Source organism: Buteo buteo, chromosome 13 (assembly GCF_964188355.1).
Source record: "Buteo buteo chromosome 13, bButBut1.hap1.1, whole genome shotgun sequence".
NCBI lineage: Eukaryota > Metazoa > Chordata > Aves > Accipitriformes > Accipitridae > Buteo > Buteo buteo.
In genome coordinates, this window is record NC_134183.1 from 7,158,012 (window position 1) to 7,178,253 (window position 20,242).

At 36.8% G+C, this 20,242-nt stretch overlaps 1 protein-coding gene across 5 annotated transcripts in view; it reads left to right on the forward strand.

Annotated features, from left to right (window-relative positions):
- SPAG9 (sperm associated antigen 9) overlaps positions 1–20,242 on the forward strand; it is a 65,888-nt gene that overhangs the window by 26,358 nt on the left and 19,288 nt on the right. For 3 of the 5 annotated variants that reach the window (XM_075044409.1, XM_075044410.1, XM_075044414.1), the window contains 12 exons: positions 1,051–1,145; positions 5,994–6,147; positions 10,240–10,450; positions 10,976–11,075; positions 12,214–12,335; positions 15,475–15,532; positions 16,077–16,229; positions 16,314–16,365; positions 16,795–16,925; positions 18,187–18,243; positions 19,128–19,301; positions 19,996–20,125. In XM_075044409.1, the coding sequence (XP_074900510.1) occupies positions 1,051–1,145; positions 5,994–6,147; positions 10,240–10,450; positions 10,976–11,075; positions 12,214–12,335; positions 15,475–15,532; positions 16,077–16,229; positions 16,314–16,365; positions 16,795–16,925; positions 18,187–18,243; positions 19,128–19,301; positions 19,996–20,125 (1,437 nt within the window). Of the gene's footprint in view, positions 1–1,050; positions 1,146–1,741; positions 1,991–5,993; positions 6,148–10,239; positions 10,451–10,975; positions 11,076–12,213; positions 12,336–15,474; positions 15,533–16,076; positions 16,230–16,313; positions 16,366–16,794; positions 16,926–18,186; positions 18,244–19,127; positions 19,302–19,995; positions 20,126–20,242 lie in introns of those variants that run through there. The other 2 variants (XM_075044411.1, XM_075044413.1) reach the window with 2 other exon arrangements.

Sequence of the window (20,242 nt, forward strand, 5' to 3'; positions counted from 1 at the left end):
TTTTTCTAGAGGAAGCCTTTGAGATATGACCTGAATATGTCTCAGGAAAAAAGTATGCTAAATTCTTCTGCAGTACACCTATGATTTCTTTCTTTTTTTTTTTCCTCTTTTGTTCCGAGTGCTCTATTCATCTGTGAATGTGAGTGCCAAAATGCTAAAAATATCAAATGTCATGTAGGCTTCTCGTCAGGCTTTTCCAGTTTTCATTTCAAAGATGTATGTCCAAATTAACCTTTTGCGGTGATGCAGCGGTATCTGTTACTTCTCCCCATGCATGTCTTGGATCAGTTACATGCTGAGTAGCATCATCCTTTGGCCGATTGGAATCAGGGTTCATTAAATGTCATGACTGCAGGAATCAGCATGTTGGCCTGTGGCTGTCTCTCTTAAAAGAAAGAGAGCAAGGAAGTAAAGCTCATCTTGAGTGCTAAAAATCCATAGGCACTCAGTCCTTTTTATGAGATGTCAGCCTAGATAATTTAAAACCAAACTTCACTTCTAGAAAATGGAGAAAACTGAAATTTATTTGAATGTTAGAAGAAAAAAAAGAGTTGCTGACTTCATATTTCTGCCTACTGATTCTTAGTTTGTGGATTCATTATGTTTAATACTTGAGGTGCGTATTATCTGACCTTTGCGGTACTTTGCAATTAGGCCATAGTGAAACGTATTGTCACATAATAAATTTTAATATCTGCTGGACATACGAGGTCTTAACCTTCAAAATGGATTTGAACATGGTACCTCTGTTCAAAACTCATTTGTAATATCGCATGCACTTTGTGTGCCCTTAGGATGTTTCCTGTGCTGAATGCACAAGTATGTTCTCCAATTTTTTTTATTTATTATGGGCTTCTTTTCTGGTTTGTGGTTTTACACACTGTATAGTTTTGCTTTTTTTCTTTATCTTCTACTTTAACGTTTCTGAATGCTTTTACTATTTTTAGCATTACAGAGGAAGATTATATTGCGTTGGCCAAGAATTACGCAGTTGTAGTAAAAGTAAATGTTATTAAATATCTGTTGCTGTTTCTCTGTCGTTTTAAACAGATGATTCACAATTATATGGAGCACTTGGAAAGAACCAAACTTCATCAGCTAACAGGGGGTGATCAGCTAGAATCCACAACACACAGTAGAATTAGGTAAGCTATTTATTACGCTCTCACCCTGAAATGAAAGAAAAAAAATCCATTCATTTGTGTTTGCAAGACTTTGTTGTTTAATCCCACAACAACGGTTCGGCTGAATCAGAAAGATTTGTTGTATGATTGGAATGCGGTAAGAGAATAGTGTAGAAATCGGTAGAAAGAAGCTTTTGCTGTCGTACTGCTAAATGTTGAGATATACTTTGTACGTTAGCCTTAAACAATTTCAGCTTTTTTGAGTGTTTGCATTAGGGTAGGCAGGGAAAACGTCAGCAGCTGTCCCAAAATAATTGATATCTTGCCGTCGCTTTGCGTACGGGTTGATGAAGGTGTGTATCGTGGTACCCGTTTGTTCTCAGGGCTCGATGTGAATATATTATGCAGATTTTGAAGCTTTCTAGCCTATGAACTCCGCGTGGAAGGAGGGGAGAATAACTCCAGGGCTGGCTGTGTCTCTGCGTTGCTGCATAGATGCTGCGAGGATCGCGGCAGCTCGCGGCGCGAGGGGGAGGAGAGCGGTGATGTCATTGCTCTGGAGCTGCTGCAGAAGAGTAGAAAGCTGCTGCTGATGGCATTGTTTTTGTGGCAGCGGCTGAATGACAGACTTTGCCTACAAAGATACACCCTCGGCCCCTGTGTAGCCTTCTTGGTTCCGGCATTTCACCATGCCAGCGCAGCGCCATGAATCCTGGATGCATGCTGCTATTTGTGTTTGGCTTCGTTGGCGGGGCGGTGGTCATTAATTCGGCTATCTTGGTATCGCTCTCTGTTTTGCTGCTAGTGCACTTTTCTATTTCTACTGGTGTGCCAGCTCTGACGCAGAACCTACCAAGGATACTCAGGTACTCTGACCTACTGAACCTTGGCTTCATGCGCTCTTTCTTTTTCTCTGCTTTCTGTTTTCCTTTCAAACAGAAAAAGCAAGGATAAATTAGACATGTAAATTATGTATAAATTATAAATTCTTTGGAAACATAATATTTGTGGACTGGGACATAGCAATATTTGTTTTTATACACTCAAATTTCATTGCCTTTTATTTAAGCAAGTACAAGGTCAGCTTATGTATCTTTTTTTTTCCTTTTTTTTTTTTTGAAAGCTATTACATTGGTTTATTGTAACCTGCAAAAAAAGCTGCAATGATAATGTCATGGATAAAGCTCAATGTTCAGTGTATTGTCAGGTACTTGGCTGCTCTCATGTAGCCATAAATGTATGCAGTCTGAGGCCTTGTACTATTAAATTTCACTTTTAATCAAAAGAATTGTGTAAGATCAGTTAATTGATGATCTCAAAACCACAGTAATTAGTTGATTGCATTATTTTTTTAAAAATCTGATTATTGGTTGGTGGGAAAAAAAAAATCTTTCATTATTTAAGCATTAGAACTCCTAAAGCCTATTCACTATTGTTCAGCCAAATGTTATCCTCTTCTCTTTTTCCGTACTTGTGTGGCAAGCTGCCAACTCTGTCGCCCCTCAAGTTATGTTCTGTTTGTCCTACTTGCCTGGAGCAGTAGCAGAGATGCGTTAGAATATTGTGACCAAAAGTAATCTTGACGTGTTTTAGTACTATAATTACAAAGGGAAAGCAGTTGGAAAAGTTTTAAAACGTAACTTTCTGACCTGAAAACTTGACATACTGTAATTGTGGTTGTAAATTTAATAGTAAACTTTATTTTAAAAGGGAAAAATGCTGGAAAACAGTGTTCTCTGAGCAAGCTATGTGACTTTTTCTCCGTAATACATGATGCATGTAAACTTTCTATGGTAGTACACTTTTAACTTGGTTCTCTGAGCACAGAAGGGTTGTTCCAAAGGTTTAAAGCCAATCAATAGATAAAAGAAATATGAATTATTAATAACTGATCATAAACATGTATGAATATTTAAATACAAAGAAATAAAATAAATTTGAAATGTAACTCTCTATAGACTGATCTAGTTAGTAAGGCTGTGCTAGTTTAAAAGGGGGCAAAAAACCCAAACCCAAAACAACCCCCAACTCTGAAAAACAAAGCAAAATATTGAACTTCATGTTCAGTAACTTCTATTAGATTTTTTTATATATATATATATATTTCAGCAGTCAGATGGCTTAAGAAAGAGGGTTTTTTGGTAATGTGCTTTTGCTCCCCTAGAGAATATTTAAGGGATTTGAGGGGGTTTGGGAAGCTATGGGTTTTTTTCCTGCCCCTATTAATTTGTTTTAGGAATTACAGGAATTGGAACTCAGTTCCTTAGTCTTCTATTCATTTAAAAAAGAGAAGAATACAGGATGGAGAAATCTAATTGTAGAAGAATTGTTTCTATTTTTTTAACACTAGTCGGATTTTAGAACAGAGCATCTGGTTGCTTATCCTAAAGGTTCCTGTAAATGCTTCAGTACATCACTTCAGAATATTAGTTTAGGCTTTTAAAACATGTGCCTGTCTTCTGCTCACTGTTGTATTTACAGATATTTCTTGGACTTTGGGGGAGTAGAAGGGGTTCTTTGCTTTCTGGTCAACAACCAGTGAAATAAGTTGAAATTGCTTCAGTCTAATCAGATTTCTTTTAATGCAGACATGCACATAATAACCTTCCTTTCCAAAATAAGCCCCCTTTTCAAACTTCATTTACTGCATAGTCTTGCAATGCACCTGAACTGTGTTTTAGCACATCAAAACAAGTTCATTATAAAATTTATTTAAAACTATTCTGCAAAAAAGCAAATGTCAGTTGTGAACTTTTTTGGTACCCATTTTCTTTAAATTCTCTCTTCTGAAGACTGCAAGAAAAGCTTTGTGGCATATCCTGCAAGTAAGCAAATCTGTCTGCTCTGAAGCATTGCTCCGGGAGGTGTTTTCCAAAGTGAAGGGCCCTTCACAATGCGTGCTTTATCACCGGCTTTCTTTTCCACTGAAGGGCTGCTTTTTTTCCTTTTTTTGTTGCTGGACTTCTTAACCAATGAAATGGTTTCTGTCTGTCTTTTGACATAATCTAAGCTTATGTGGTATGTCTTTTGTTCCCCACACACATTAGAGTTGTGGGAAATCTAAAGAAAAGCAGAACCTGTTACAATAGCAGGAATCATTGGAACCAAATTCTGTTTAGTTCTAGGGCTATATTTATGAAGATTTTTCAGCACAGTTAGTTTGCAGATGCTGGAACAGTATCTGATGCTTTTTGTTTTGTAACCCTGACTGATTTTGCTTTACTTGCTTTGCTGCCTATTTTGCTTTGCTGAACTACTTCTGAATTAATGACTGAACCTGGAATAGTATTTATGAAAGGCCAAGATACATGCAATGTGAGAATTAGTTGCAAGGATTTTTGTAACAAGGAGCATCTTTGTACACCTGGACTGGAAAGGTTCATGCCAATTAAAATTGTTTGCTGTTTGAACATTGGGGTTTTTTGAGATGTAAAATTTACCAAAAGGAGTTTACTGCTTAATTGCTAAATACAATCCCTTCTTGACTACCTTTTCTTCTTAAGTAAACAAAAAACAAAACAAAACAAAATTATAAAAATGCTTAGCTTTTCCTTTTGCTTTTCAACATTCCCTTTAATATTTTGCATATAACTTATATGCACATTGTGCACAGAATTCTGCCTAGGTTATGTTTAATTTGTGAAAAGCCTTGCAAAAGAAAGTATATGTGGCTGTGATTTGACTTTTTATAATGCTAAAATGTGAGATCTTTCAAATCCCTAGTATTTTGTCTGGATTGTCTCTGCAGGGGTACTTATGGGCTATGCTTTCAAGAAGCATAATTTTCTGCCATCAATTGTGCACACTTTTATCTTCTGTCTTCAGTATACTTAAAGCTGTGCTAGTTGATTACAGTCCTTTTTTCTGTATTTCATTGTTCTGACTGAACAAATACTTTGCTTTATCTCAATTCTATCCCTGGCTGATATTTTTCCTTTTCAGGGCTGGCTGTAGCATCCTCTGAGTTGCATTCTACACAATGTTTTTGTCTCTTGCTGGCAGGAAGAATTAATCTCTTTGTTTATTGATCACACTACTGATGGCAAGATTGACTTGGGGATATTTTTTTCTTTTTTTTTTTTTTTTTTTTTTCCGAGGGTCAATGTACGAAGCTTTGGAATTTCCAAACATTTGCCTTACGGAAGTGATAAAAATAGCAGCGATGGTGAAGAGCTGGGATGAAGTAATTTACCTTACTGGCACAAGCTTTTGTGCAGCTTTGGGATGAAGTAGAGTGTTGAACTAATCTTGGTTAAAACCACACAATTTTTGGCTGGGCTAGTTTTAACATTGGTAATTCCTTGACCCTTTTTTTTTTTTCAGTTATACAAATGCATGTAATTCCTGTGATCTTCAGAAGAAAAATATCATACATTTTGAGAAGAGTTGGACTTTAAGCTGATTGTTTACAACTTTCGCAAATGCTGCAGTTAATGATTTAGCTGTTGGCTATTGTCAAAGTTATGTGGTACTGTATCTTGCCAAAAAAAAAATTGCAAAATGTTATTTTTAAGAGTGGCTGGTGAAAACTGTAATTTAGTCTGAAATAAGGAAAAGTTTTCATCTTACAGTCCTGTTTGTGTTCCATTTCTGTAAAACTTTTGTTTACTATAGATTAGCTACAGTGCAATCAATAACTGCTATCTAAAGCCATGGAATAGGCCATTTGTAATCACACAATGTGAAATGAAGACTTATTAGGTGCTGTAATACAAACTGTGTATGCTACATTGTATATTTAATAGAGCACAGCGTATGAGTGTTTGAACCTATAATTTTACCACTTCCCTGCTGATTTCAAAGGCATGCAGGAAAATAAAATGTGTGATATCTGAAATGGCTGATGAAACCTGTCTCTCTTTCAAACAGAAAGGAGCGTCCGATATCACTGGGCATCTTCCCATTACCTCCAGGAGATGCACTACTTACACCTGAAACTCAGAGAGAAGCAGGGGAAACGCCTGGGTCAGAGCACTGGAAATTCCATGAGCTAAGCCAGCCACGGTCCCACACAAGCCTAAAGGTGAGCACTCAGCTTGGCTGCCTTGTGTGTTAGGAGAAACTCCTGTAAACAGATTAGAGATCCTTGCTGAGGAGAAAAAGCAAACTGAAGGGGAGGAGGGAAACCCCTAAATCATCTTTGTGTAAGCCAAGTATGTTGCTTACTCAAATGAGCTTTGAGGGAACTTACTGGAAGAAATGGAGTTTGGGTTGCTTTTTCCCAATCAGTTGTAATACAGGCTAGTTCTCTTACTTGCAGGAGTGGGTTTTTTCTTTCTGACTAAGGACCCTTTCCAAAGGTCAGTCACTTGGTCTTTACACATTAGATAACGTGACTAGATAGTGTAAACAGGTCTGCTGGTTTAATATTGTTTTAGAAGGAAAGCTTTAATTAGTACACAGGCAGCCTCTGCCTACTATCAGGCGTATAGTGTAGGTATACCACAGAGCTGAGAATGACCTAACTTTCCTAAATTAGTCTGTGATTATGATTTCCCTTACGTGTAGTTTGGCTATAATTCCTGCAGTTGTTCTATGTTCCAACAGTGAGAGGGTGGCATAGAACAAGCTGCAGAAATGGAAAAATGGGGGAGTGGTGTTAGTGTGATGAATCTGGCAGTCAGGACTAGGGCACACTAACAACACAGCGGGAGGAGGGTTCTGCAGGGTGAAGAACTCCAGAATGTGTAAAGTCTCCCTATATGTTTATCTTGATGAGGTTTTTTTCGAAGACTATGGATGTACTGTTATTGCTGAAAAGGCATACAGCTGAGGGGAATTTCCTCCTGAGTGAACTTAATACGTAGCAGGGGAATATTAAACTGGTAAGAATTAAAAAGCTATGCAGAACTAATTGGAACCCAGACTTTTTTTTTCTTTTTTGCCTAGAGGTCAAATGGAGATAATGGGAAGTGTAAGTATCAGTTAATTATAAACATTTCAAAGTGACAACAGGAGTTTGGATCTAAAAATTAGTCACTTAACAAACTCTTGGCTAGGACCATTTTTGGATCTTAAATTTGTCCTATTCCCTTTGTCCTATGCCAATTAACATCAATAAATTGACAGACTTCAGGAGAGCTGACTGAAATACAGCTTAAAGTTATGACTAAGAGTAGGTGGAGATGAAGTATAAAGGGAAGGCTCTGATCCCATCCTGTCCCCTCAGAAAATTATGTTGGTTACTATATATTGTCAAAATAGGCTTCTTGGTATAGTTCTTCTAAAAATAATGCACTGCTAAAAGAGAATTTACAAAACAGGACAGACTGTAATTTTTCAAACCTAGTTAGTCAGAAAAAGTTCTTTAGGTCCAAAGCAGCATTTTTGCTTTTCAGCTACGAATGTAAAGTACTTTTGAAGTGAACCTGTTGAATAACATGATATATTGAAGTCATAACCAGAACTTGAAACTTTTTTCTCTGATACTTTTATTTCCTCTACATTCTTTTTAACATCAAGTATGAGGCACAAGCAAGATTCTGCTGCTTTCAGGCATCTTTTTTCCATTCATGCATGAACATTTCATTGATGGTCAGTATTTCCTCTAAAAGTATCACAGAGTAGGTGTCAGGGAGAAACCCAGACGAAAAAGACTAGGTATGCATGGCCTGTACAGTAGTGACATTGCTGGATATCATTTTAAGACAACATATAGTTATGTACCATTCATTCTCTTCTGCTTATTTCTGCAAAGCATTGCAGATGAGCTTCTACTTCTTCAGATTTAATTATCTAATTTTAAAACTAATTTTTCTTTTTTCAGGAAAAGTCTTTTGGCAACATAGCAGGTTTGACTTTTTTGGCAAAATCAACACAGCACTGACTTTCAAATGCTTAGGCTTTGAGATATTTTGATTAATTCATTGTCACTTAATGGGATTGCATTTCATTTTCACTAGTTCTAGAACAAGCATTCATGATAGTTTAATCAGTATAGTTTCCAAGAGGTAGCTAAAAAAATACAGTAGATAATAAAGTCAGAAATGTAAAATAGATGGGATTATTTGAAATTCCTTTAAGGAAAGGACCATTCTCTTCACTGTTTTCTCTTGCGCTATCAAGCTGTTTTTCTTGAGCTTTGTGTGCGAAAGTCAGTGATCAGTCTGTGCTGCATCAGTTAGTGCATGCTTTTGGAATACAAAGATGTAGAAATGTTTGAACAGAGCCAGCAGCTCTGTTGAGGTTTTATTCCTTGTTTGTGTGAACTCTGGATTCCCTTGGTAAGGGCTACCATTTCCTCCTTTCTGTATCTGCTTGCTGAAGTATGAATCATTATCCAGAGGCTGAACTTCACCAATTCAAAAGGCAACTGGGTAGATTGTGTAGCTTTTTTTTTTTTTTTTTAACGGATACAACATATCTCATAACACTTTCATATGTTGCTTTTGTTGCCTTGTATAACTATGGGTAAGTACATGTTTTATTCCTTTGGAGGCATCTGTTAGTTCAGTGTATTTCTGAAGAATTTTGTCAGAATATCAAATATTAATAATTGGTTATTTTGGAATTTACTAAAAGAGGATGAAAACTAAGTAATTGAGAGGCAGGTCTTAAGTGCTGAATTTTGTTTCTAGGGCTTGCAGATTCCATGTGGAGATGTCACTATAGGATGCAAGCGTTACATTTATGCTGATACACGTAAACATGTGTTTTCCTCCTTGCTGCCACAAATTAAAATCTTATCTTCCCAGGAAGTTCCAAAAGTAAAAATTGAGAAATTAAAATTCTTAGTAATTTTACACTAAGTACAATTGAGAGAATGTGTGTCCATGTGCAGGTCTCTTTTTTTTTTTTTTTTTTTAAATAACCTTAAAATTCAATTTCAATTCCGTCTCAAAAAGTGTTACTAGCAGTATGATGAATTCTTGCTTCACAAAATCTAACCTTGCTTTGTTCTTGACAAGTTTAGGTTTCCTGAGCTAATGGATATGTTCTTTTTAAATGTCACAAACTTGTCTAGGAGCCTTGCGTTCACCTCTGATTCCCAAACAAAACCCTAAAAGAACTTTTTATCAAAACTTATCGTCCTGCCTTCATTTTGCATATAGCAGCCTCTATGTTTCATCTTGATTTTTCCCAAGGAGATTCCTCTAATGCTGTATGCTAGAAATTACTGGCCCAGACAGACAAATTTGTTCTTGTATCTGCAGTGAGCTCTTGTTCACTGTTACGTGCTGTTTAAGTCACAGTTCAGACATCTGGATGGTCGTATGGCACTGGTCATGAATGAGGCATAAGAGGTGAATAAAAGGAGACAAAGCCCAGAAAAGGGCTATTGGTATTATCAGGTAGTAGCTTCTAGTTGTATCATACACAGGCTAGCCTGCCCTCGAACACAGTGTCTGATGCAGCCCTGTCTGAGTAATGATTATAATCTTGAGTCTAGCAGCTGGATTAATAGCCATACTTGTGATTCTTGATACAGTGTCACTGCAATGTAAACTGCTGCCAGGAATTGGCTTCTAAGAAGGAGCTGTTTGCTGATGTTCATAGTTGATCTGAAATCTAACCGGACAAGTAGTCACTGCAGTTCAATGTCTCGTTCCCAATGTCAGCCAGGGCTTACAGTTCACACTGGAAGATGCATTAAAAGGGTTTGAGTGATGTGCTTGCAAAGACTATACTTTTATTTCAGTTAAATTCATGTTCTGCATCAGTGTTTCAATGTCTGCTTTTTAAAAGTAGATATTTCAAGATATCATGCACGTTTTGGACAATTAATTTTTTAACAGCTTTGGGAAGCTTCTAGGTACACAATGAACTGCTGAATGATTATTAATATGGGAATGATGCTGCCTGTTGTCTGGAAGACTTAACAGAAAAGCACTCTGAAGTTGTGACTATAATTACTGAGATCAAACATTAGTATTAAAAATAAGGGCATGTTTTATGTAGCTATAACCTCCTTAACAGAAGTGAAACAGCCATAGCCTAAAGATTAATTTGGCAGTACTAGCTTGAAGTATACTTTCCATTCCTGTTTCTTTGCATTCGGATATTCTTCAGTAAAATAAAGTAATTTTGGTGTTTGTTCTTTAGTTTATATGCCTAACTCTTCTAATAATACTTTAATTTGTGTTCATTTTTTTTAATGGTAATTGCTCAATTTTAGGATGAGCTCTCTGACGTTAGCCAAGCAGGCTCAAAATCTACGACTCCAGCATCCACAGCTGCTTCAGATGTACCCGTACTGCCTGCTGAAACTCCTCAAAAGGAAGATGTTGAAGGGCTTGCGAAGGATGCCGATATGCCGAATGAGAAGCTGGACGTAAGCAAGAATATTGAAGTACAGGTAGCTCAAGAGACAAGAAATGTGTCCACTGGTGAGCTGCTTTAACTTTTTAGTGCATGGTTACTATGGACTTCATATTTAATCTGTTGTGAAATATCTTAATTGTTGTGCCACAAATGAGAAATGTTTTTTTTTTACTCAATATTTTAGGAGTACAGAATATTGGTAAAAGATAGAAGTCTGTTGTTTATTGGTGGCTTTAGTCCTTAATTTTCTACAATTAGAATTATTTATGACATTTCTTTGTAAACAGCAGAAGTGGCACTCATCTAGACACAAAAAGTCATGAGAGGATAGACATCTGCTTGGTTTCGATTGCAGAAGTACTGGGAAATAACTACCATTGGATGACTTAAGTTAAATTCAGGAGACACTTAAAAATTCCAGTGTCTGCACTAGAGTATGAAAATCTATAGGTCTTCTCATTTAATTACCTTGATAAGTCTTTGAACAGAAGTCTACTGAGTTGCTGATTGATTAATAACAACTACATGTAGGTAATTTCATATGTTATGGTGATTTTGTTTATGGAGATGTACCACTTGCTTTTCCCTAGGTGGAAATGAAAATGAAGAAAAATCTGAAGTTCAGGCAATCATTGAGTCAACTCCAGAGTTGGATATGGATAAAGATCTCAGTGGATATAAGGGTTCCAGGTAAGTTGTGTGTTGTGATTTGAGTAGGAAGACCAGTTTTAGAAGGTACCAGACTTTGGTTTTGCACTTGTAACTTGTTTAGAAATCTTACCAGACTGAGATCACACATTATGGATCTCCTGCTTTTGTGACCTTATTTCCCCAAATTCAGCAGGAGGCTTTAAGTGCAACAAGTTCTTCATTTTGTTGCTACACCTGATGAACATTCAGGGTATTTCATATTACACCAGACTTAAGAATGCTTTAGTATTCTTTCCATATTTCAAGCAGAAGGTCTATACCAACAGGCCTTTTCTCCCTAGGTCAAGGTTTCAATATACTAGCAGTTTCCAAGCTGGGTCCTTGTGTTTTCATCCATATCTTTAAAATCTGGATTTATGACTGTCTTTGCAAATGTTACAGCACTCTCTTTGTCAGATTCTGATGGTGGAATCCTAGTGTTGGCAGAATGCTTTTGCTTGAGTCTGTTTCCTTGCGGGCTTTTACTTGTGAAGGATAACATTTCTTTCAAAAGCTCTAAAGCCCCACAAAAAATAAACATGTGCTGTTTTAGTAGTGGGGGGTGGGGTGAGGGTGCCTGATCTTTTAGGCAAGCCCTGAACAATTTAGGGTCTAGCCACAAGTCCTTCAAATATGTTACATGTCTGTGTGTCTCATTCTTCTGATGAGATGGAAAAAATTAGCTTGTATAGTGAATGTTAATGGCGTAAGATCTTTGTGTGAAAGGAGCCCCTTTTCTGGCCAGAGGAATATGTTGATCTCTGACTATTTGGTTCTCTCGTGTTCTTGTTATATTAAATGACTTCCAGTTTGGCTGAGCTGTCTGTTCTTTAGGCATTTGGGCTGACTAAGTCCTGACGGGGCCAAATTTCTATATGCCAAAACTTGATATGCCTTAATTTATTAAAGTCCTGACCAGCTCAATATCAGCAGCTACTTCAAGTTTGGGATCTTGATGCCAAAGTAGTATTTGAAAATAGAATCTAGGACTCTAAGCCAACAGAAAGCTTCTGAGAATTTTACTTCTGCTTTTTTGGGGGGTAACATGAACTACTGGTAAAAACACAGAAAACTTTCTTCTTTGTGGGAATGTTTTCTTTCTGCTTTTTTTTATGTCTTGTTTTAATTCTTTGAACAGCACTCCTACCAAAGGCATAGAGAACAAAGCATTTGACCGAAATACAGAGTCACTCTTTGAAGAGCTGTCATCTGCTGGTTCTGGCCTAATTGGCGATGTGGATGAAGGTGCAGATTTACTGGGTAAGAAAGGTTATTTAAAGATGCTGTTTACAGGAATTTTCCTTGTTAGTGGAGTGCTTAATTACCCTTGCTGGATTTACTGTTAGGATTCATTTGCATTAAAACCTTTTGAATATCATCCTAAGATGGTCATTGGAATGCAAACCCCAAGAGAAAGTGTTTGTTCTTTCTTTCAGTGTAATGATATCAGCCTGAATCTTTTGGGGCACTTCTTACACTATTCTCTATTCCAGTTTTCCCTATGTGTTCTCTGACACAAGTATTTTTATCTCGAGCAGGGATTTTTATCTTGATCTAGTTTTAGGTAGTTTAATTCAGATTGTGCCCAATCTGTAATGGCCTGGCTTTAACATCTCTCTTTGGAATTTAACTTGTAAGAGAGAATTGCAGCAGAATGCGATGGTGATAATTTGAGAATCAAATCATGAACTGAAGGGGGAGAGGGGACTCACATTTCTCTTCCCCCTACGCAGCTTGCTGCCACTTGTGTGCTGACTGAACAGAATCTAAATTTTGGGAATATTAATTGATCAGGGGCAAAAAGGTCATTAAAAAAGAGTCTTTCTATAAAAAATGTAAGATATTTTTGGCCATATAAGTTTTCAGGCCTCATTTTGAAATAATGAAAGCTGGTACTACGGAATGTATAAAATGCTGATGCAACTCTTGTGTGTTTTAGAAATGGGTTGTATACAGAAAATCAGCAGTTTGTTTGCTTCTGTTGTCTGACCTGGCAAAAATTCAGATTGTTAGTAGTATTATATAGAACTATTGTGTGTGCAATCTGGATAGCTGGTTGTTCAGTGTTCCACCAGGAACTTATTTTACATCAAGTGAGTGACATTTCTGCAAAGTATTAATCACTAGGAGTAATGGGCCTATGTCCAGTCTGGGAGATGGTTTTGCTTTGTTGTCACACTCTGCTGCTTTGAATCCTGAGCAGTGAGGACCAATGCATCCTTGCTGGAACATACTTCATCCAAACCTCTCGCACTCTGTTGTCACAGGGATAACTAATGACACATTCTGCATGCAAAAGTACAGATACTGGAGAAGTATTATCGTATAGCAATTTCCATCCCTTAGCTACATGATAAATTGTTTAAAGAAATCAAATTACTGTCAGGACTTCTTGATAATAGATGCTTTGTTTTCCATGGGCAAAAATGATATACTTTTTCATATAACCTATCGAAAGTTTGTCACTGACTTCATTACCATTTTCCATAAAACTACTGCTAGAAACACCGGTGTGTGTGAAATGAACACATTGTTATAACTGCGTTTGTGATGCAGAATGTGTTGGTCTAAAAGTTTTACTATATACCCATCATTTCACTTTGAGCACAACCACAGTCCAAATTACTGTGTTACTTAAAAGCCACATCTGCATCGAGGATAGTTGGTGTGTTTCAAGCATTTGGATCTGTTCTAAGTGAGCATTAAACTTTAGTTTGGAGTTCTGTAAAAGTAGTTAATTGGGCTTCTCTAATCTGTTTTCTCTTGGGCTGCATACCCAGGGGAATATTCTGGTGTGTATGCTTCTTTTTTAAAAAAAAATTCTTTGAAATCTGTTGCTTCTACAGTTAGGCGTTCTTGGCTGCTGCTCTCATAAAATACATTCTCTGCATTTTTTCCCTGCTTGGTAACTTTTTTTTTTGGCTTTGCGCTCTTGGCTTTCTAGTTTTTGTCTTGCATTATAAAGGATCCTGAAACCTGTTGGAAGTGATCCTAGGTACTTTTACCTGTGAATACTGAAAACATTTAAAAAGCAATAGCCATTTGATTAAAACCTCTTGATGACTGTAGTGTAGGGGATTTCTCCAGATATTGATAGAATAACAATAGCTGATCTAAGTTCCTTCACTATTAAATGTCATTTACTTTTAATCCAAAACCTAGAGAGAGGAATTCCAAAAGAGGGAACTTTGATTTGCATGTCTATTTTTTGACTTTTTTTTTTATTGTTATCCAAATATCTTTTAAGACTTCTGTTACTAAAGTTGCTTAGAAGATTGTGTTCATAGAGTATTTTAAAAGGCCTCCACCATTAAGATACCTTTTTTATTTGTTGTGTTAATCTTGAATTAGCATAATTTCTGCAATCATTAGTGTGGTAATTATTTTGCTGTGCAAGATGTAAAATAATTATTTTCTGCCTGAAATTTTATCTTTTTAAAAACCTGCAAATCATATTACTTTAGGCATGCAAACAATAGGGTGAGAGATTATTGTCCATAAATTTAAATAATATTTAAGTAGTTACATGAAGAGTTAAGTTAACTTTTTTTCCATAGTAGCATGTTCATTTGAAACTTTTACTGACTGGCTTAGCATTTCTTTCAAGTACTGTGCATCTAAATTATTTCACAGAAAATGAGACAGACTTTTATTAAGTTACTGATTTTTATGAGAGGTCTCACCAATAGAAATGGTTGTGACAAACTTAACTTTAACATCTGCCTTCTGTATAAATCCTGCTTCTAATCACATCACATTCCACTTCAAACTTTTGGTGGTGGCTTTGTTTTAATTCACTCTTACTTCATAAGTCTAAATATTTTATTGCTCTTCACTCATACTACACCTTACATGAAATGTTTCTTGTTCTTGTTTTTGCTCTACATGGAATGCATGGCCTTTAAAGACCATAATTTCTTTGGTAAGGTATCATTTGCTCTGGGGAGATCTGCAGGGCTTTTGCAATCTGAGCTTTATAATTCAGCATGTCTTGTGTCTATAACTGATATACTTTTGTATCTAACATGGTGTAAAAGACAGTTGAGCATTTTAAACTTAAGTTTTTGTGGATTAATACTTCCCCAGTGATGCCATGTTTGGTTTTTGACTTAGTAGTAACGTAACCTCTTCAAAATGTATAGACTAGGTGGAGGTAGCACTAACTACTAGCCTGTGGTTAGCCAGGGTTGCCTTTAGGCTTTAACTGAAGGCAGATTGGGAAGAAGGTGGAGGGGAAAGCTAACTGTAGAAGGTAGGTCCTGAAGCTTCAGATAGCTCACAGCTTTTCTGTCAAGTTTGTCATGTCTAAAATCAGCTAAATTTTAAGTAATGGCAAAACAGGTTTTGTGAAAACATCCATTTTGTCTGCTAATTTCATGTGTTTGTTTCCTTTGGAAAGGAATGGGTCGTGAGGTTGAAAACCTTATTTTGGAAAACACTCAGCTGTTGGAGACAAAGTAAGTGAGAATGCGTATGTAAAAAATACTGCCCTTTTCTGTTTTGTTATATCTTCAATATCTTCATATGCAGAAAGTTGAAGTTAAACAAATGTGCTTTCAGTTCTAAGAGTAGTGGCGGTATAAGTATTTTGAATATGTAGGTATAATTGGCTAAATATATAGCTTAGTTGATATTCTAAAAATTAAGGCCCTCAGAAGCAAAAGCTGCTTTTATCCTTTTAAGTCTACAAGAAATGCAGTGCTATATTCTAGTGAGATCAACTCCCTGCCTTTTCTGTTAGAAACACAGCTGTAACTGTAGAAGCTAATCCATTGGAGCACTGTTGAGGAATTCAACCTCTAAGCAAACTGTTATGAGTACTTTTTTCTAATACAGAGGTGTGAATATATTTGAGATTTTGGGGGGAGAGGGTTTGACCTCTTTTAGAAAGGTGTATCTTTGAAATTTGTAGGTCTTAAAATTCAAGAATGAAATCAGGCTGAAGCTAAACTATGAGACCACAGTCATCCTTGTAATGGTATATTTTAATTGTTTGTGTAGAAATGCACTGAATGTAGTGAAGAATGATCTGATAGCAAAGGTGGATGAATTAACCTGTGAGAAGGATGTACTGCAAGGTGAATTAGAGGCTGTAAAACAAGCAAAACAAAAGCTTGAAGAGAAAAATAAGGAACTGGAAGAAGAGCTGAGAAAGTAAGTTTAATTCCATGGTTGTGAAAAAGAAAGAAAAAACCCCACTGTGGTATCTAATGCAGCTATTTTTTATTTTGTATTTAGAGCTCGTGCAGAAGCAGAGGAAGCAAGACAGAAAGCTAAAGAGGATGATGATGTAGGTGTATGTGTGTATGTGTATTTTTGTATGTATAATTCACAATGGGACATTAGGAGTTAGCACACGTTTAGTGAGTGCTACTAAACTTTACTGCTTAAGTAGTGGTAAACTTCCTCCATGTATAGAAAAGACAGAAGATCTAAAGAGCACAAGTAAACTTCAACTGACCATGTCTAGTTTTCTTTCTTTCCTCTCTGCCCATTACTGTGTGTCACATTCTTTTTGAAGAACTGTTTTTTATTCAGATTGTACTACATACAAAGGATAGCAGAGGAAGGTAAAATTGAGTTAGTTTTACAAAGCCCCAAATGATTTGGAATCTGGAATTGTGCCCTAAACTGACTCTTATCAGAAGGCGGAGGCTGACTCTGCAAGGCCCTACTGTGCTCCTTTGTTTGTCCTATGTTTGCTTTTTTGTGTGTTCAGAGTGATGTCCCCACCGCTCAGCGGAAGCGTTTTACTCGTGTTGAAATGGCCCGTGTTCTGATGGAAAGAAATCAGTATAAAGAGAGGTTGATGGAGCTTCAGGAGGCTGTCCGATGGACTGAGATGATAAGGTAAAAGGCTCTTTTATAATTGATAGGGCTCCTTGGATTTTACTGGCTTTTGGTTTTTAGCTGCAGAGTGATCTGGTCAGTAGGTTAAGGTATGAGGCCTTAGTTGCCCTTCTGTTTGTCTCTCTACGTGCCCATGAGTAACCTTGTTTTTAAGTTATGGGCATGTAACTTACCTTGTCAAAATGGGTTCTCGGTGAGACCTCAGTGAAGATGTGTTACTTCATATGGTGTGAAATAAGCATCCCTTGAAAAAATGTCGGTATTTTGCAACAGTTACCAAACTTGGTAATCATAAATAACATTAATTTGGTAGGCAGGAAAAATTACTGTGTGTATGTATGCACAAACCTTAAAGCACTGGGCCCAGTTGTCAGCTAAGATGTCAAAACAGGAATAACATACAGTCTTCAGACAGAGTGTAATCCGTAAGGACTTGGGTTGTTCACGAGAAAACACAGTTTTAAAACTCTGCAAGGTATGTTAAATATAAGCAATAAAGATGTTGATCTGGTCTAATTTGCATCCTGAATATTGAGTTGTCTGGATTGTATGATTCAAAACCAAAAGTCTTCTGCTCGGACCTCAGCCCAGCTCGTTCTTGTCGTGTCCCCCCAGCCGTGCCAGTGCCCATGCCCAGAGGTAACAGTGTCATTTGGTGCCGCCTGCCGGTCCACTATAACAATGGCACCGGATTTTTTCTGTTGTCCTCAATACCTGTGAGCCATTTGGGCTCTGAATCTGAGAGGAAAAATACACATTCCCAAGCAGTCGTGGCTTGCTTTTCTATAGCTATTGTTTCCTGTAGAAATCCTCTCCTAGCTCTTAATGCATCTATGGCTTCAGGAACAATCACTTTATCATTTATTTACTGATGTGTTGATGAATAAGAGGGTTTAAAATAAAAGGCAATGGTTAAAATGCTAAAAAACAGGAGGCAGAAGAATTTAAAATGGTTTGCTGCTTTCTTCTAGCTGTTTTTGTTGCAAAGTCTTACACAGATTTGTCTCTTCTGTCTGAAAAGCACTCACCAGTTGTGTCTGTGATGCAAACAAATGTGGATGATGTTTATTATGTAACTTCAGTTCATCTAGTGAGAATTTCAATATTGTGCTCTGATTGGGAAAGAAGTGGCAATGTGAAGAAACAGGCTTTGATACTTTTGATATGTTATCCTGGTTTTTTTTAAGTAAGAGTTACACACTGTTCCGTTCCTTTTTTTAATTAATGCTTACTCAGTAAACTTGGAATTCATTTCTTGTAGAGCATCAAGAGAAAATCCAGCCATGCAAGAAAAGAAGAGATCAAGCATTTGGCAGTTGTAAGTATTGAAACACGACTCACTGGCAAAAATAAATAAAAGACCCTAACCAATTAGCTGGCACGTTCTTGTGTGTTAGCTAATTATCTTTTGGCAGATGAAGATGTCTTAACTGTTCTCCTCTTGTTACCTAGCTTGCCAGCTCGGTAAGACTGTTCTTGAAGACAAAATGTATCGTAAGCTGCATCACATAGTGAATGGCTGTGCACTTTGTGAAGTTAAATGCCAAAGTGCTGTAATTTTTTTCTAGCTGAATATGCACCAGGACTCTTGTTCTGAACGTTTTTCTGGATTCTTTTTTTATGATGAAAAATAGAAACCTGAATAGTTCGTGTGGATTGCATTTATTTCAGCTTCCTTTTCCTCTGTGAAGTATGGCTTACTGATTGTTAATTTTCCTTTCTAACTTCAAGCTCTTTAAATCTAAAATGGTGTTATTCACAACAAGATATTTGTCAAATAATCCTTTTGATGTTGTGGTTTGCTGATAACTATTCCATGTTTTAGCCTAGAAAATGGTGGAGTTTTTAAAGTGCTCTGTGCATGAACTAATATGCTTCATAAGACTTGTCTTTCAGGTGTGATGTTCACATCCTGATTTTGTTGGTTCCCTGTAGATATTCATTCAAGATGAAGATCCCGTTAAATTTGATAAACAAATGGGATAATTCTTTAAGAATTTTTTTTGCTGACATGAGTTTCTGTGCTTTGAGAGTGTTGCTGAGTGTGTGGTGGCTGCTGCTATGTTGGGCTCCAGTTTCTTAGTCTAACTGGCTTGAGCAGGCTAGCATATGCAGTGTTTTACCTGCATAGTCAAATCTGGATGTATCTTACAAATCTTAGCTCTCATTTTTCTTTCTTTTTTTTTTTTTTCCTTCTTCTAGTTTTAGCAGGCTCTTCAGTTCATCTAGCAATACAGCTAAGAAACCAGAACCTCCTGTCAATGTTAAATATAATGCTCCAACCTCGCATATTACACCATCAGTCAAGAAAAGAAGCAGTACCTTATCTCAGTTACCGAGTGACAAATCTAAAGCCTTTGAATTCCTCAGTGAAGAGTAAGACATTTTGGGTTTATAATACTAGATATGTTTTATCAAGTATTTACTCTTTTAATCCTCTGAGAAAAATAGCATGTTGCTAAGTGAAATATAATGTTCTCCTGAAGTGAATGTTGACATATAAAAAATCAACATAGTGCAGACTGAAATGCACAGCAGTGGATGAGTACTCTGGGTACCTGGCAGTAGTATTCTCTCTGGTAAATATCACTGCCTTTCATAGAACTGCATTTAGGCATGGGAGGCAGCACTTGGTACACTTTTACATGCAAGTGTTGTAGCTAAGCAATAACTGTACAGATATTTTAAATTCAATGGAAAAATAGAACAACGTGAGACAGGCTAACAAGTATCTGTAATTATTATTTTTTTTCTCCTATTCTTTTTTGGCAATACATCCTTTTTGTTTACAACTTAAAAAGCTTCTAGTAGAGGTACACAACCCAAGTTCATTTTCTTTAAGGATATTGACAATAGACTTTCTGGTTTTGCCTGTCTTTCACAGGTCCCTTAGAAATAGCCCACAGGAAACCTGGCGTTCTCTAGGTGATGTGTGGAAAACTTAGTGATGTCTTTGGTACCCCAGTGCTTCTACAGAGATCTTGTATATCGGGTTTAATAGCAACTCCCATTACACAAAGAATTCTAAAGAGCATAAATAACAGGTTCTTTAATAATGATTCTTCCCTAGAACTGAAGCCAGTTTAGCCTCACGCAGAGAGCAGAAAAGAGAGCAGTATCGCCAAGTGAAAGCACATGTTCAGAAAGAGGATGGTAGAGTGCAAGCATTTGGCTGGAGTCTACCTCAGAAGTACAAACAGGTATTATGCTTATGTTTTCAAATGTAGTGGTAGCAACTTCATGTTTTGTGAAATTTGAGCAGAGTATAATTTTGCAGCTTGTGTTTGAGTGATTCCAGTATTTTTTTCTTGAACTTT